General features: G+C 54.4%; 1 protein-coding gene across 1 annotated transcript in view; it reads right to left on the bottom strand.

Moving 5' to 3' along the window:
- HTRA1 (HtrA serine peptidase 1) overlaps window positions 1–17,671 on the bottom strand; it is a 51,202-nt gene extending 33,531 nt beyond the window's left edge. Inside the window, exon 1 of the mRNA XM_027063292.2 lies at window positions 17,154–17,671. Within this exon, the coding sequence (XP_026919093.1) occupies window positions 17,154–17,637 (484 nt within the window). The 5' untranslated portion in view covers window positions 17,638–17,671. The remainder of the gene's footprint in view (window positions 1–17,153) is intronic.
- Window positions 17,672–18,150: the final 479 nt, after the last annotated feature.

The raw sequence follows: 18,150 nt of genomic DNA, 5'->3' as shown, positions 1-18,150 counted from the left end.
AAATGAATCCCCCTTTATTCACAGGGAACAGCATGTTCCCAAAATTCAAACCAGTTGCAAGAGGAGATTGATCAAATCATGGGCATTTTAATGCCCTGTCCTACATTCAGGACCGGAGAGGCGATGCGCAGGGCCCTGTGCAAAATGAAACTGCAGGGGCTCCTTGCTCCAGAATTATCGAGAAGTCCAAGACGGTGGCCACGGGGCGTTAACCCGGGTGTGGGGTCCGTCGGAGCATGGACTGCACGAGAGGCATGCCCATGACGCCGGGCCTGTCTGCATTTCATTTCATTTGATTTAAAACCCAAAGTGCAGAAGTACTGAGAGGCAGCACCCGCTGCCCAGGAGCTGATGGAGATACTGAGTCTGGCAGAGCCCAGGAGCCCACAGGCAGCCGTCAGGGGTGACGGGCGCTCCATGTGCCGGGAGGCGGGCACTCCCGTTCCGTGGTCCAACGTGCCGGGCACGCCTCACACGTGGGTGAGACAAGTACGCAACCACAGGCAAGGCCCTGGGGCTGAAGGTTCCTCAACTTTAAAATAAGGAGGCGCGGGGTCACTGGGTGGGGCTCAGTTGGTGAAGCATCTGTCTGTTGGTTTCGGCTCAGATCATGATCTCACACTTCGTGAGTGCGAGCCCAGCATCCGGCTGCGTACTGACGGTGCGGAGCCTGCTTGGGATTCTCTCTCCCTCTCTCTCTCTGCCCCTCCCCTGCTCTCTCTCTCTCAAAAACTAAATAGAGTTTTAAAAAAATAATAAAATAAGGAGGCTCAACTGGGTGGCTTCCAGGGTCCCTCCCAGCCCCCGAGGAGAAAGGGAAGAAATCCCTTGTGATGTGTCACCTGATTGCTTCCACTTCAAGTGCCACCAAAGGTACCGGTCCTTTCAAGCCTACAAATCCCAGCACAGACCAGCTCCAACAATCAGCAGGACGCAGGGGAAAAGACGAAATGTGAAGAGAGACACTCAGCCAACAGGGCCAGAGTTGGCCAGAGCCTTCTCCGCCAAGGGACCGCGGGAGGGCAGGCGGGGATAGCTGGCCCTCCCCCGTTCGCCCCTGCCTCCCTCAAGCTTCCGGTCCAGCCCTTCTCTTCCTTCTGTCACACGGGCCTGGGCACAAGTGACAAAAGAAACGAAGTCCTTTCAAAGGCAAGGGTACAAAACGCACCATGCAGAGGTCGGAGATGAAGGCCAGAGGAAAGCCTGTTCCCATGTTCACCTGAAGGGACACCCCGGGCCCCGGGCCAGGTGATGACCAGGAGAAGTAATCACCCCTGAGACACCAGCTTGGACCCACCATGCTCTAGATTCAAGGCCAGCCCCAAAGCCTGGGGAAATGTACTCTGGCCACCAGCAGAGGCACTTCCAGCCAGGCTCCCACGGGCTCAGAAACCGTCAATCGGCCCCCAGTGGGGTGTCACGAAACATTTCAATAGTCTTTAGGAATGGCTCAGTTGCTCGCGGGGTCTGGGACACACTCTCAGCTGTCATCAGCCACCCTCCCACAGCCCCAACGCTCGAACAGGAGCCCCCCACCCCATATGAGTTCCAGCCTTTGGAGCCCCCTTCCTCCAAGTAGCAGCCACAATTCAGGCTGACGATCCAGGAACACCCCCAGAATGTATTGCCAGGGGGCTGCATGCTGAAGGCTGGCCTCTTTTTCACCTTTTGATGGTCCGAGGGGCACATCTGAACTTTTCTTCGTCCCTAGCACGGCTAGATGAAGAGTAACTACCAAGAGGCTACTTGCTGGGTAAATAAATCCGGGCTCAAATCCAGAGGGGACCTGCAGGAGGAAATTCCACTCTTGGCACATCACCTGCACATGCCCGGGGCCTGCTCTCCCACCTGCTCTGTCCTGCTCACAGTCTGGCACCTTCACAGAGAGGCCAAGTGGAGCCTGGACAGGGGGAGGTGGGGCGGGGGGGGGGGGGGTAGCACACGCAGTCAGGATCCAAAGCTTGTCCCACCGATGCTCCTCCTACTTCCCCAGCGCTGCACTGCCCTGCGCTCAAGGTCCCCGCACTTCTGATGGGGTGAGGACATCAATCTCAGAGAGACAAAACAAAGCAGAGAATGAGAGGGCTGCAGCCCAGGCCAACACATATGAGGGGCCTGCCATGGCCCGACGCTATGATGGCGGGGACACTGTGCTTTTGCTCAATGACGGGTCCCCCCGCCACCCTGCTTGCCACATCAGACCTTTTTTTTTTTTTTAAAGTGGGCTTCACCCAACGCGGGGCTTGAACTCATGACCCTGACATCAAGACGTGAGCTGAGATCAAGAGTCGATGCCTCACCAACTGAGCCACCCAGGCGCCCCAACACATCAGGGTCTTTTGATGTCAGCATTGGAACTGGGCTCCACAACTCTGTCGAGTGCGGGCACCTGAAGCAGGAGCGGGCCACCTGTTCCCACTTGGGTAGGGGCGTGGAGATGGGACCAGGAAGCAGGCGGTTAACTAACCTGACACCGTGCAGCTGGGAGAGGTGCTGGTCCACATTCAGGGAGGGCAAGGGGGATGATTTTTCACTAAGAAAAGCTCTCTTTGTGAGGTTGCATGATGAATTCAAGAATGACTGTGAGAGGGGTAGGAGAGGCCAGACCAGCCAAGGGGGGGAGAAAAGAGAAGCAGCAGGCTGCATTACAGGAGCCAGACGACAGGCGGGCGGAGAAACAGAAGGAGGCTTCCTCGCCTTGCAGTGAACTTTCACTACTTTCTCCCTGAGGGTCAGCAGAGAATCAATTTAAACAGGTTCCTAATGGGTAACGAGTCACAATGTGCAAAGGGAATGGGGCCTCCTATTTGCAAGCGGCTCGCCTGGGAGGAGAAGCATAACCCAGTGGAGGCAGCAAAGATGCCCCCGAAAAACTCATTTTCTCCACGTTTTCAGTTTGAGCGACTGCGATCTGTCTGTCCCACTCCATTAAATTCCAAGTAAGCTTGTCAGGAACAGCTCCAACCCAGAGGCTGGCCCAGCGCTGGTCTGGGGTGTGGAGGCAGCAGAAACAGAAGCGAGACTTTGCACATTCCGGGAAACCAGACCCCCATTCTAATCAGTGCTGTGACTGCAAATTCCAGGACGCTGGGGGCCTGACGCAGAGGGGCCCCTGCACAACGAGGTTGCTCTGAACCTTGCAGAGAAAAATGCCCAGGAGGGAGACAGGTATCACTTGGCTGTGGCCACGGCAGCAGAGGCTGAGGTCTAAAATAAACTTGAAAATCCTGTGCATCATCAGGGCCACCGTCTGCAAATCTAAGGAAGAAGGAAACGGAAGACACAGTTCTGGAGTCAAACTTCTCAAGGCCAAAGGCCCTTGGACCCCCCCTTGTTAAAATAAACTAAATTCATGGGGCGCCTGGTTGGCTGGGCTTCTGACTTTGGCTCAGGGCATGATCTCACGGTTCATGGGTTCGAGCCCTGCATCGGGCTCTCTGCTGTCAGTGCAGAGCCCGCTTCGGATCCTGTGTCCCCACCCCTCTCTGCCTCTCTATCCCTACCCTGGCCGATCCTGCACACTTTCCCTCTCTCTCTCAAAAATAAAAAACATTTTTAAAAAGTCATAAAAAATAATAATACACTGAATTCACAAGGAGCCACTGTTATTATTACTATTTTTTTTTTTTAAGGTTGCATGATGCACTCCCATGCTCCCTGTCTTCTGCACAGAAATAAAGAAATGAAATTCAGGAGAGTCCAGGGTGACCTATTTCTCCCCTCATAATGAAGAAAGGAGGAAGAGGAGGCGGAGCCTGGGAGCCTGGCCTCAATTTCCAGCCCACACTGGCGCTTCCAAATGCTGGCAGCCCCCCTTTCCGGCGCAGTCTCCCAGACGGCCGATGGTGGGAAAAGCTCGCCTGACGCCAGCCCTCAGACCGCGAAGGTGCCCCCCAGCCCCACGGGGCCCTGAGCACGGAGCCGCCTGCAGAGGCTGGGCAGCAGATGATGCAGGGGTAAGGCAAGGGGCGCGCACACTCTGACCCTGCCCCAGACAAGCCTGAGCCCGAGCCTGCCTCTCCCGACCGACAACGGGCTCTGGGGGTGGGGGGGCACCTGGCCAGTTGGCTGCGAACCCCTAAATGTGCCATCAGTCACAAGGGCGGCTCGGTGTTGCAGCTTCAACTTTACTAGTAAAGAGGTGCCTTTTCCAGAACAACGTGTCTATGTTTTCATGGCGCCTGTCATTGATCATTACTTTTCAGTTTCATCAGCCAAAAAAAAAAAAAAAAAAAAAGCCCTTCCCTGCGCACCGCAGTGGATGCTCGGGTCTGGTCAGTATTGCGGCCTCTGACAGTCTTTCCCAATCTATTATTGTCCGTGCTGGGGGGAAAGTGTCCGATCCATTCCACTGCACGATTTTTTTCCCCCCGAAGTCTCCTGAATGCCCAGCATGATGTGTCTTTTATTACCTTCAGGGAAACGGCTGACCGCTCAATTCACAAAAACACTATTAATGTTCCTCTTGATAAGCATCTGGCTCCGGTCTTGACCTTCCCAGATTTCTCATTTGGGTTTTCTTCCTGCTCCGACTGCTCCTACTTGTTATGTCTGGAGCGGCCAGGGCAGCTCTGCCTCCGTAAGCAGTGGGGCTGGGAGGCGACCGCGGAGTTGCTCAAGGCCCCCCCCCCCCCCCCCCCCCCGGAACGCACCCCTCAGCGGTCATGGTTCCCCTCCCAAGGCCCCCTGGTGGAGGAGGGTGGGCCTGGGAGCCAGGGGAAACCGGGAAGGCACAGGGAGGGATGTGACTGTGAACCAAGGCCCTCCATCCAGGAAGGGGACAGTTCCTCCCAGGAAGTACCCCATACCCATCTGTGATGAGCCCGATACAAGGAGGAGAAGGAGGGTAACTTAGGAAACCGAGACAGAAGCCAGGGGGAATCTCTGGCTCAAGGAAGAAGTGAAAAGTGGGGCCTGAGACCCGAGACAAGCCACTTCCCCTCTCTGGGCCTCAGTTACCTCAGCAGTAAGATGATGAGGGGGTGGGCTAGACCATTTCCGACATCCTTTCCAGCTCCCTACAAAGTTATATGATCTAATAAATCTGAGAAGTGCATTTCCTGATCTCTTCCTGTCAGCATATAATTCCCATCCATATAGAATATTCCCGGTTTCCTTTAAGAGACAAAACAGATGAACATAGGGGAAAGGAAGGAAAATAATATAAAAACAGAGGGGGAGACAAACCCTAAGAGACCCAACAAACTGAGGGTTGCTGGAGGGGTTTGGAGGGGGGGGATGGGCTAAATGGGTAAGGGGCATTAAGGAATCTACTCCTAAATCATTGTTGCACTATATGCTAACTAATTTGGATATAAATTTTAAAAAATAGAATTAAAAAAAAAAACAGAGGCAGGCAAACCATAAGAGACTCTTAAATACAGAGAACAAACTGAGGGCTGCTGGAGGGGTGTTGGGTGGGGGGATGGGCTAAATGGGGGATGGGCATTAAGGAGGGCACTTGGGATGAGCACTGGGTGTCATATGTAAGTAATGAATCACTGGGTTCTACTCCTGAAACCATCACTAACTACACTGTATGTTAAATAACTTGAATTTAAATAAATAAATTAAAAAATACATACATTGCTGTTTTCAATGCTGGCTTCCTGTGTCACGTGCTCTGGTTGCTTCCGATAGAACAGGCCAGGGCCACCTCAACAGTTCAGACTTTCAACGTGACTTTCCCGGCTGGGATTAGGACTCCCCGCCAGGGAGAATCGACAGAATACAAAGTCTGGCCTTCCTAAATCCACCCAAGAGAGTCTGATGCGGCCATGGAACGGACTAAGGCACCGGCACATGCTACAATGTGAATGAGCCTTGAAACCATTATGCTAAGTGAAAGAAACCAGTCACCAAAAACCACATGGGGTGCAATTCCGTTAGTAGGAGATGTCCAGAACAGGCAAATCCAGAGGGACAGAGAGCAGATTTAGTGGCTGCCTAGGACTGGGCAGAGGGAAAGTATGGAGTGTGTGCTGATGGGCACTGGGTTTCTTTTTTTTTTTCTTACGTTTATTTAGTTTTGAGAGACAGAGAGAGAGAGAGAGAGAGACGGCACGGAAGGGGCAGAGAGAGGGGGGGACAGAGAATCCAAAGCCGATTCCACACGGACAGCAGTGAGCCTGATGTGGGGGCTCGAACCCACGAACCGTGAGATCATGACCTGAGCCGAAGTCGGACGTTCAACCGACTGAGCCACCCAGGTGCCCCTGGGTACTGGGTTTCTTTTGGGAGTGATGAAAATGTTATAGAATTCAACCACGGTGATAACTGCGCCCCTCTGAGAATATACAGAAACTGTGAACCATACACTTTAAAAGGGTGAATTTCACGGCATGCGAATTACGCCTCAATACAACTACAATAAAAAAGAAAAAAATGTCATTTGTACCTTTTTAACTCTTTTAATGGGGCGACTAGAAAGGTGGATTTTATCTATGTGGCTCATGTCATATTTCTGTGTGTACAAAACGTTTGAATAAACATATTCTTCCCTTTGTAAAAGAAACAAAAACATCCTGGCCTCCTCCTGCATCCTGGGCAGAACTGGATATCTGGGAGGCTCAGCGCAGAGAGGCCTGGGCTGGGTGTCCAGGGACTCAAGTCCTCGGTCACAGCCTGGGTTGTGACCTCGGACCTTCACATGCCCTGGCTGGTCCTGGCTCCTCACTGAAAACAGTAGGGTCAGATAAGATGACCTAACAAACACAGGACCGCTTCCAGGTCAGACAGTCTGGGATCACAACTCTATCACTGGGTAAAAACCAAATTTTTGAAGTGTTCACTCTACCCCAAACATTGATTATCTCTTAAAAGCATCCACCTGAAAATAAAAACAACTTAAAAGACCAGGGTGCCTGGGTGGCTCAGTCGGTTAAGCGTCCGACTTTGGCTCAGGTCATGATCTCACGGTTCGTGAGTTCGAGCCCCGTATCGCGCTCTGTGCTGACAACTCAGAGCCTGGAGCCCGCTTTGGATTCTGTGTCTCCTTCTCTCTCTGCCCCTCCCCTGCGCATGCTCTATGTCACTCTCAAAAATAAATAAACATTAAAAATAAATAAATAAATAAATAAATAAATAAATAAATAAATAAATAACTGAAAGACCAACCAGGTGATCTATTCAGTGAACAGAATGACTCATTTGGCATCATCCTGTTCCATTTATCTTGAAGGTTTTCTTTTAGGGGAATTTCTTGTTGCCCGTCTCAACTTTCAGTGACTTAAGACGCTGCTAATTCTACAGCTGATGGCAATGAACATGGGTACAACCCTCTAGGAAGACAACTTGGCAATATACACAGAGGGGCATTAAAAAAGCCTTATTCCATCCAGTCGTCGCACTTCTTAATATCTGCCCTGGGGAATAACCCTAGATACAAAAGTAACCAAGAGCATGAAAATGTTCATTTCAGTATCCCCTGCCACAGCAACCACAGCTCAAACAGACACAAAGCGGGGACTCAGTAACCAGACGCTGGTAATGCTTGGGACAGAAATGATGGAGATGCCAAACTGTGGCTCTTTTTGCCAGTTTTCTTTATTTGCGATGTAATTAGACTATATTTATAATTTTTAAAAATTGATACGGTAAAATCTGTCATCAAATGTATGAATTCATGTCCTGAGACGTCTACAGAGTCCAGTAAAAGAAATAAAAAGTAAAAAGAGCCTTGATGCTAAGAGAGGGAAAACTTGGTATAGTCATCTCAAAGAAAATCTAACCGCAGCTTAAAAGACAAGGAAGCATCTCAGCCCCGATTTATCTGGCCATGATATTTGTACTGTTTTTTTTCTCTTTCCCCTCAGCGAGAGCACTATAATTATAGTTCAGAGGCATTAATAATATGTGCTTAGAACTCTTGAGAGGAGAAATCAGTCATTACGTGCATGGCTTTGGGGTCATCTTCCAACTGAAAGAGATCATTCTTTTGGAGGGGAGATCATTTTTTTTTGGGGGGGGCAGTTATCTTTAGCATCATTTTGGAAGACTAAGCCAAAGTACCCACTGCTTCTCAGCCTCATGGGAAAATCATATGGATGGACCCTGTCCTCTCCCAAACACCCACTTGCTTCCAGCAGGAAGGTGTGATTGACGTGGGAAGGGCCTCAGGATGGAGTCCACACTGGCTCTCCACTGATGAGCTGGGCAGCTCATGAGTCATGTTCCCCTTAGGTGCCCATTTCCCCATCTGTAAAGGGAAGGGTTGGGCTACAAGACCTGCAAGGCCCTTCCACACTCAGGCTGCACGCTCTGGGATTCGGTCCTCTCTACGAGGCACTTGGGGACTATGGCCAGCCCTCTGAAGGGAAGGAGTTGTTCTTGTCCACAAAACCCCAGAAAACATGAAAATGAGGTGCGGCCGTGGTCAGAGATGGGCTGTGGAAGCCCACAGTATTTTTCAGAGGACGAAGGACTGTCTGGCTGGCCAGTGATGGGCATTCCAAGGAAATGGCTGTGTCTTGAGAACACCGCAGAACCACCCCACCCCCCCCCCACACAAACACACAGGAAGGAATCAGGGCACGTGGGTCCTTTCTCGACAGTCTCCAATCCTTGCCCTTCCTCCTGTGTCTTCTGTGCTGTTATCAGACTTCTCCTGGGTTTCTCCGGTGAGGGCTGAACCCATACTGGGCTCTAGTTTTCAGAACCCAAAATGTCAAAAGTGTCATATCTTGGAATACGGATTCATACATTTGATGAATTTCTCCAACAATTTCAAGCTGGAGAACCTCAATTCAGGCCACTTCTTGGACAGCAGATGTCCGACAGAAACTCAGCCTGAGGAACTCAGAACGCACGCCACAGGCTCCCTGGAGGCACAGTGGAGATGGCAGTGTGCTCCGTATAATAATTCCCAATTCCTAGTGGTTTGAGCCAAAGTGTTCTTCCCTTAAGAGCTGATGGTAGTGGACTTGGCCTTTGGCTTCCCTGAAACAGAGCATCAGTGCTTACGAATAATGCAGTCGCCCTGGCCAAGGGCTATCGTGTCTCAGTGGGATGGGGGGACACGCCCAGAGGAGACCCATGTCTTAAACACACAGGAAGCGTATTACTTTTTGCATCCTTCTGGCTCCACCGCTTGGTGCTGGTTGTACCAGGAGCCCCGGAAGAGTCCGGAAGTGCCAATTCAGGGTCCTAATTCCTTGCAGGTGCAATGCTCCAGGACTCCCAGATGACCACACAGCTTCACAGCCACTCTCTCCTCTGACTCTCACAGTGTCCCTCTGAGGTCTCCTAGGCAGCATCGTTATCCCCATATTACAGATGAGGAAACTGAGGCTGAAGGGAGTTCGGAACTCCCCCAAAAGGTCCAAGCAAGTACGAGAACCCAGGTCTCCTGACACCAGGAGGTCACAAAGGAGACAGCGGGTCAGGGCTTTGGAGCAGACTCAGGAGACTTTGCCACACCTGTCTCGCGAACCGACAGACCAAGCAGGCCAAAAATCAGTCAGGCCAGGGTTGACCTGAACAGCACTATCAGTCCACTAGACCTAGTTGGCATGTATAAAACACTCCATCCAACAGCCACAGCAGAATATTCTGCTGTTCACATGGAACACTCGCCAAGACAGGCCACATTCCAGACCAGAATACACACCCTACCAAACTTAAAAGAACAGAAATCATACCAAGTATGCTCTCAGACCACAGTGGAACTGAACTAGAAATCGAGAACAGAAAAGACCGCTGGAAACCGCCCCCCGCCAAATACTTGGAGATTCAGTAACAGTCTTCTAAGTAACACTCGAGGCAAAGAAGTCTTGAGGCGCCTGGGTGGCTCAGTCGGATAAGCGTCCAACTTCGGCTCAGGCCATGATCTCACTGCTTGTGAGTTCAATCCCCGCATCAGACTTTCTGCTCTCAGCGCAGGGCCCGCTTTGGACCCTCTGTCTCCCTCTCTCTCTGCCCCTACCTACCCCACTTGTACTCTCTCTCTCTCTTTCTCAAAAATCAATAAAAAACATGGATAAAAAAGAAGTCTCAAAATGGTTTGGGAGTAAGACAGAGTTGGGTCCCAATCCCAGCCCTGCTTCGTCCTGCCAGGGAGCCTTGGTCAGTTACAACCTACTGCTTGGAGCCTTCTCTTGTTTCCTGAGCCAGGAAGTGAGGACAATGCCATTCCCTCCCTGGGTGGCCCTAGTGGCCAAGGAGGCAGCAGGCCCCTAACTCAGGGTGCACAGTGTCCCCTCCCAGAGCACACACAGCGGCAGTAGCTCTCTGGGGGTCACTGTTTCTCCAGGGCTGTGACCCACCACCCGGCCGTCCTGGGGTCCCTGGGCCCCCCGGCTAGCTCACTCCGCCGGAGAAAACCAGATGTGACCGCCAGACGCTGAGCCTTCTCTCCTCCATATCTGGCTGGCAGCCGCCTGCCTGGGCAACCCCAACCAGCAGAACTCTGTGTCCATCCATCCCCACCAAGTGGTGACTGCCACCTGGAATAGTGGCACCGAAGACAGGGCTTCTCCCAGTCACGGGTGCGAGATGCGAGATGACTCAAGTGCTAGATGAGCTGCTGAAATCTCACCCGAGACGATGTGAAAGGGAACCGTCCCGCAAACCTCGCCAAACCCTGAGAAGAAAACAGCTCGTCACACACACAGGCCTACCGTCTTCTTCTCAAGATCTGATTGCACAACTAATGAAAAAGATGTTTCCTGAGGCCTGAAGGCATTGCACAAGCCTCTGACTCACTTAGGGTTTATTCAAATCTGAAAACTATCAAAAATTCCAGCCACAACAACGTGCCGTCCGAAACCAGCATGTGCCCAAGGGCGCAGGATCAGCCCCCGGTGAGGGAGTGGGCCACGGTCACGTGATGCTGGGGAGGACCGTGTTCATGCAATGCGCTTACTTGACAATTTGTCCCAGGAATCTCAAATAATAGGGTAGCCGGTAGGCTCCCACACTTCGATGTGGCAAATCTTTCCAAGTGAGACGCTCCCAAAACAAGGATTATTCAAGAAGCTCTCAGGGCTTCTAAACACTGCCATCTCCTGAGCGTCACAAAGTCCCTCCAGGCAGGGTTAACAAGGGGACATCTGTAAAAGCTCAGGTGTCCCAGCTCTTCACTCAAGAGAAGTCACACAGGGGCGCCTAGTGGCTCAGACGGTTAAGCGTCCGACTTTGGCTCAGATCATGATCTCCCTGCTGGTGGGTGCAAGCCCCGCATCGGGCTCTGTGCTGACAGCTGGGAGCCCAGAACCTGCTTTGGATTCTGTGTCTCCCTTTTTCTCTGCCCCTCCCCCACTCATTCTCACGCTCTCTCTCTCTCTCTCAAAACTAAATAGGAAGGAAGGAAGGAAGGAAGGAAGGAAGGAAGGAAGGAAGGAAGAAAGAGAGAAAGAAAGAAAAGTCACACACTTGTCAAATGATACATAGGCAAGGACCAGGGGGTTCACGGGGTAACAGGGACAGTAGCGTCTGAGTCCCTCTGCCCAGAGAAACTTTCAAACATATTTACTGGCAAATTCCAAGTCAGCTTCCAGGACACATGTCCCCCACCACCTTCCTTCTCTGCGAAGCCTTCTGTAACCCACCTGCCCACCTCATCCCCAGGAAGACATGATCCTTACAGCACTCGCCCCGCCGAGCTGACTCCCTGTTAGATGCCTCAAAAATGATGACTGTTTCTATTATTACAGCTAATGCTGATTGGGTCCTAGTAACGCAGCAGCTACACTTCTAAGCACTTCATATAATTAGGAGCTTCCACCCCCTGGCAACCCAAGGACATATGTACGCAGGTACTATTGTTTTTATTATTATTCCACTGACGAGGAAACTGAGGCTTACAGAGATTACGTCACACACACGAAGTCCCACGTTTAGAAAGTGCTGATCCGACTCCTGAGGCCGGGTATCGCGTGATCCAGCACGAAGTCCTTGAGATCGTGGGCTGCTAGCCTTACTCCCTTCGACCCCCTTCTGAGTACACAGTAGGTGTTCCATAAATGCTCTGAAGAAACTTAGAAATAGAATCCACGTCACTAATTCCAAACGCTAAATTCTGTACCCTCTGAGCAGCAAGTGGCCTGGCCTCTTCGCTGCCACTCATTTCGGTCTGGTGCTGTGTTATCCTAGCTGGTGACCATCGGTGGCTCTAGACACATGTCACCCAGCAGCACTGGGTCACACCAACTTCCCTATCACTTCTGGGGGCCTTTTGAAAAACCATTTGGAATTGGTACCCGTCTCAGTTCCTCTGTTGATGTTAATTCTATCTCCCTTTCTTTCTTTGCCTTCTTGCCTCCTTTCTTGCCTGCCAGCCTGCCTGCCTGCCTTCCTTCCTTCCTTCCCTTTTTCCTTCTTCTTTAATGGCAAGGAAGGTGGGAAAGAAAGATGAAATGACTCGAGAAGGATCCCACTCCAGCCCAGCTGTGGGGCCTCTGGGAAAAGCAGGGAGAGGCACCAGGTTCACTGGCGCTCACATCTCAGGGGTGGGCATGTCACCACGATGGTCAACCAGGGATTTTCCCCAGCCAGCAAAAGCTAACGTACAAGGGCACCAGGCCCAAGATGGGCCACGTGACCACGGGTTTTTAGATTAGTTTTCTTACAAGAATCACAGACCATTCCAGCTAGAAGGGACCTCAGAGATCATCTGGCCCAATCCCCTCATTGCTGAGGCTCTGAGATGTCGGGGGCTGGTCACCTGGTGAGGTAACAGTCTAGGAAGGGTCAGAGCCAGGGGCCAGCCCGCCAGTCCCTCCACACCAGCTGGCCTTCCAAGGAACCCTCAGCCACTGCCAAGCTTGATTTCTTCTTCAAACTAAGCCCGACCAGAGCTATTTATTCACTTGATATACAGGCCCATGGAAAGTCTGATCTCTCAATCCAAGGCACGAAACAGTGTCCAGGATCACACAACTCCAAATGGACTCAGAATCCAGCCCCGCAGTCCGGAGGCTGTCGGACGCCTGACCACAGTTAGCTCATGGTCCCCACCAGAATCGCTTACTGAATGCGGTTATTTTAAGCTCTAATGCAACCTATTTACAGCTCTTCTGGACGGAATGAAATAACTCAGACGCTTGGCTTTCGACACTGTTAACTTACTAATTTTGTGAAACTTTAATATTTTAACTCTCTAGCAAAACCGACAAGAGAATAAAGGCAAATAACCAACCGGAGAGAGCAAAGCCTTCTAAACCGTGGAAAAGACGGTTCTTCTTCCAAGCTGGTGGCTCTTTACCAGGAATGCACAGGCAGGCTCCACCTCATCAGGGTGGGGGAGGAGAGATTTGGGGGGCGGGGGGGGGGGACGGCGATGTTGGGACCAGGACCAGAACGAGGACGGGAGAGCTCCAGGCTTGTCGGGGCTGCCGTTTGGGGTGGGGTGGGCTCTCCTGGGGTGGGTACTAGGGGTAGAAACGGAGTAGCCAGCTGCTTTGAGAAGTCTTTTTCAGGCCTCTTTCCTGGCTTCTCGTCCATTTTTAGCAGAGATCTGTAGTACTGGCTAGTCTTTTGCAATGTCTGGGAATCCAGAGGGGACTTTCTCTCCCCAACAGCAGTCTGGGGCCGAGGGTTCTGGTTTGGAAACATCTCTCTTCCAGCCCCTTCTGTTCTTGTGCTTTTCTGTAGCAAAAGTTGCACTGACGGCAACTGGGGCAACCATGTCCTTCAACTCTCGTGCCTGTGGAATGAGAGCTGGGAGGTGTCCTACATTTCATCTCAAGGCCATGGCCATCTGGAGCAGTGTTTATTCCAGCTATTAGCCGCGGCTTAGCTGGAGCTGGCTTATAATCTTAGTTTCTCTGTCAACAGCACAGCATGGTGATTATGAATGCACCCTGGACCAGATGCATGGGTTCAAGTCCTGGACAAGGAACTTCTCTGTGACTCTGTCTCCCAGTTGGGACACAGGGAAGATTAGAGCACACTCCTCACACGATTCTAGGAGGGTCAAATGGGCTGACACATGCCTGGCACAGAATTAGCCCTAAATATATGTTAGCCTTTATTATTATACTGTTATATTACTTGCAATTCCTTTCTCCGTTATAATTTCCTGACAGCAGCGAATTTTTGCTTTAAATGAATCCAAGCTGTTAGTGGTGAAAGATGAGAGATCTTTGTTCTCATACTTGGACACTTTCCCATCCAAACCCTGACAGCAGCATTGAGATTTCTTTTTTTTTTTTAATATTTTTTTAATGTTTATTTTTGAGACAGAGAGAGACAGAGCATGAACGGGGGAGGGTCAGAGAGAGAGAGGGAGACACAGAATCGGAAGCAGGTTCCAGGCTCCGAGCTGTCAGCACAGAGCCCCACGCGGGGCTCGAACCCACCGACCACGAGATCATGACCTGAGCTGAAGTTGGCCGCTTAACCGACTGAGCCACCCCGGTGCCCCGAGATTTCTGAAATAGATGATTTGCCTTCACCTCCAGAACCATTTTTAGGAGACGCTGTCTGGACTCTTCGTTAAACAGCTTACAGATAAAAGTGCTTTCTTGTCAGTGGTGACACGTTCCCCCATCCAACCATCCACCATGATTCTAAAGAGCCGCTCAACTCAGGGCCCGCTGGTCTGCGGGCATTTCCTCCTGGCTCCCCGCTCGCTCTCTGCTCCAGACAAACCCTCCAGAGGATCTCGGAGATCATGGAGCCCGCTCCTGTCTCGGGAGCTCCTTCCCCACATCCGTGCACGGCTCCCTCCAACTCCAGGCCTCCCGCGATCACCCCAGCGAAAAGAGAGAGCATTCCCGCCAACCCTCTCGGCCAGAACTGGCTGCCAATTCACCTCATTCAACAACGACGTCAAGTGACCTGCTCGCCCGCCGGGCTTCCACTGAATGAAGTCTTGGCTCCCAGGCTCTGGTCCGCAGAGGCGCCTCTGGGAAGTCAAGGGTGGAATGCTAGATGGCAGTAGTGGAGCGCGGGTAGGCAGCAGATGGGAAAAGCAAGGCCTTCCATTAGGGGAAGTCTGGATGGCCCTGTGTCTCAGGCACCTCTTATTTCCTGATGCATTCACTTATTCATTCATCACCTGCCCACATACCTACCGGGTGCCTCCCGTGTGCCAGGCAGAGAAGCACACGGCGTCTGACACACCGCAGCGCTCAATAAATACTTGCAGAGAAAAGGGTGAGAATAGCCTCGCCCCCTCTTGTCTCTCTCTCCTCTCAAGGCCGCTGTCTGGGAGCCTGCTGTGGGCCTGATGGCCCACGGACAAGGACCTGTTTCTCTCCACACGGCGACTATTAATGCCTCTGCCAACTGCGAAGCTCGCTAAGTGACTCCACGGGCAATAAATCAGGTGCTCAGACGGTGCCAATGACTCAAGACCCCGAGCAGTGAGACTACACACGGGAACAGCTGGCTTGTTTTTGACAAAAATACGCCAGATGCTTTTTTCAGTGTCGTCACCCCACACCCAGACTATTGCAGTGGCCCTCACTCCGCACCCTGGCGAGTTCTGCGCTCCGGTGCTAGGTGAGTCCTACGCCGGGATTTCTTTAAGCTGCCCCTGGTCCAAGAACATCCAAATACACAGCACAGCCGGCCTCTTCAGGCCCGGGACTCTGTGCCACCAGCCTGAGTCACTCTCGCTGCCCGCCCCTAATGTCCCCAGCCACACCAATCTATTCACCAGCTCCCAAGCAAGTTTCAGGCTTTGCCCAGACTGAGCAGGCCGCCCGGGATGCACTTCCCGGCCTTCCGGAAACTTCCGTCACCCTGTCTGACCTCTCTTTCTCAGCCTTGGGGTTGAGCACTAGGCTGGCACCAAGGAAGGCTGTCTGGGTTCAAATTCCAGCTGAGTGGCCGTGGGCAAGTAACTGAGCCTCAGTTCCCCTATCTGTGAAACGGGAATCTCACACCTGTGCACTGTCACAGCCATACCTCAGTCGCTGTTGGACCACTTCTCTCCCAGGGAAGTCTCCTGCCTCCCCCCTGGCTAGGCTCTTTCCTGAGGGCAGGCCGGGCTCCCTGCTCCTGTGTTGCTGGAATACACAACCTCCAATTTCTCCTCCACGGCTCTGGCACCTTTCTCTGCGTGGGAGCCAACCTGTGCCAGGCCCTAGTTGGTCGTGTTGGACCATATTTCTCCAAAGAAAATCTAGACCACTTCCTGGCGCTGGGCTCCCCTGCCTCCCTCCCTCTCCATGCACTGCCCGCGGTAGGAGGCTGCGGCCAAGTGCGCTGCCAAGCACAGCCGGCCCGTCCCTACACCGCTGGATTGGCCGCAGCTGAACTCCGTATTGTTTTTCCACATGGTCTCTCCGCCTGGAGAAGCATCCCTCTGGAAGGTCCCGCGAGAGAGACAATTTCCCCACCCTTCGCTGGGTCACCGGCACCTCCCCAGCCAGGACGGGTCTCGCTGAGCCAGAAATGATGCGAAAGTAAGGAGGAGGGGTTCACTTCTTCATCCCTAACCCGCCTCCCCCCACCCCTTCCCCGCCTCAGATTTCGCGATCCAAAGTTCCGTTCCGCTTATTTAAATAAAAAAAAAAAAAAAAAAGCCACTTTCATTTTTGTAGGATTGGCTCAAAACACGGGAAGCAGGCAGGCGGCCACGCCGCTGCAAAGTCTGCGGGGCTCAAGCGGTGCCAACCCAGCGAGATCATCTGGGGGAACCGCGGAGCGGGCGGGAACACCGTTCCTTTCAAATACAAAGTTACGGGAAAGTTTTCCGGGACAGGATCCATAATAAGCCGAACGCACGCTTAACTCTAAAGGCGCCAGGGGGGTGGGGGGCCGAATGCAGAGAAGTAGAAGGAAGGCAAAGCGACAGAAATGAGTCCTGGCGGTCCCGACGCCTCCGGCACAAGGCACCTTTCCCAATCCCTCTCAACTCTACGCGCACACTCCTGTCTCGTTTGTCCGTGTTCCCCCGGGGCGCTGTGGTGCCTCGCGGGGCACCCAGCAGCCGGCCAGCGGGCGGGACGCCCCGTCACCCTGGCCCGGGGCTGCCGCCCAGAGCGCGCGGGGCACCCGCCGGGCGCAGAGCCGGCCCCGGGCCGGGCGCAAAGCTTCGGTCCCCAGGGGGCCCGCGGAAAGTTCCCCCACCGGGGGTCCGGGGCCCCGCCTCTCGCAGCAGGTGGGAGCCCAACACCCCGCGACGCTTTGCCGCCCCTCGGCTCGCCCGGCCGGCCCGCCGGGGCCGGGATGGCGAGAGCGGGGAGTCCCGGGAGCGCAGGTACCTTGGCCGCAGGCGCCGCGCTGCAGGACGATGACCGGCGGCTGGTGCAGCCTCTCGGAGCGGCGGCTGGCGGCGCGCAGCTGGCACAGGTTGGCGTAGGTGTTGGCGTCGCTGCCGCACACCGGCTCGCTGCTGGCGCACACGCAGAGGCCGGCCTGCGAGCGCCGCCGCACCGTGGCCGAGGCGGGCACCCCGAAGGGCACCACGCACTGCAGCCCCTCGCCGCACGGGCCCTCCTGCAGGCCGCACGCCGCCCCCTCGGGCGCGCCGCACACCTCGCAGCAGCCGCACGCGTCGCGGACGCGGCCGCCTTCGCAGTGTGCCGGCGGCGGGGAGCAGCGCGCGGGCTCGCAGCGCTCCGGGCACCCGGCGGCGGCGGCAGGCGCCGAGCGCCCGGCCCGGGACGGCTGCGCCGGGGCGGGCGCCGCGAGCAGCAGCAGCAGCAGCAGCGACGGCGGGAGGCACGAGGCGCGCGGGGGCTGCATGGCGGCTCCGACGGCGGCGGCGGCGGGCTGGGCGCGGGCCGGAGAGCGGCGCCGGGGAGAGCGCGGGAGGGACTAGGGGGAGCGGGTGCGAGTGCGCGCGGCCGCGCGGCCCAGCCCATTGGCCTCGCGGCGGTGACGAGCCGCCTTGGGGACGGGCACGGCGGCCGGGGGGGGGGGGGGTGGTGCGGACGGGGGGCGGGCGGGCGGCTGCAGCGGGGACCGCCCGCGGCGGGGGCAGGGCGGGCGCGCCCGGGCACGGCGCGGCTCGCGGGGCGCGGGCGGGGCGGCGCGCGGGTCCGCCCTCTCGCGGGGCTCGGTGTCCGGCTCCGCGCGCCCCTCCCGCCCCTCCCGTCCGCGGGTTCTCGCACGCCCCTCGCCAGCCTAAAACTAAAAGGAAGACTCTGCGAAGGGGAACCTGCGGCGGCCCCGCGCGCGCGCGCGCACGCGCGGGCCCGAGGAAGTTCCCCAGATTGCCGCCGAGCCGGGGACCCGCTGGCCCTCGGTCATGCGCTC

The sequence above is a fragment of the Acinonyx jubatus genome, chromosome D2, assembly GCF_027475565.1.
Source record: "Acinonyx jubatus isolate Ajub_Pintada_27869175 chromosome D2, VMU_Ajub_asm_v1.0, whole genome shotgun sequence".
NCBI classification, from domain to species: domain Eukaryota; kingdom Metazoa; phylum Chordata; class Mammalia; order Carnivora; family Felidae; genus Acinonyx; species Acinonyx jubatus.
This window is presented reverse-complemented; position numbering and strand designations above follow the sequence as displayed.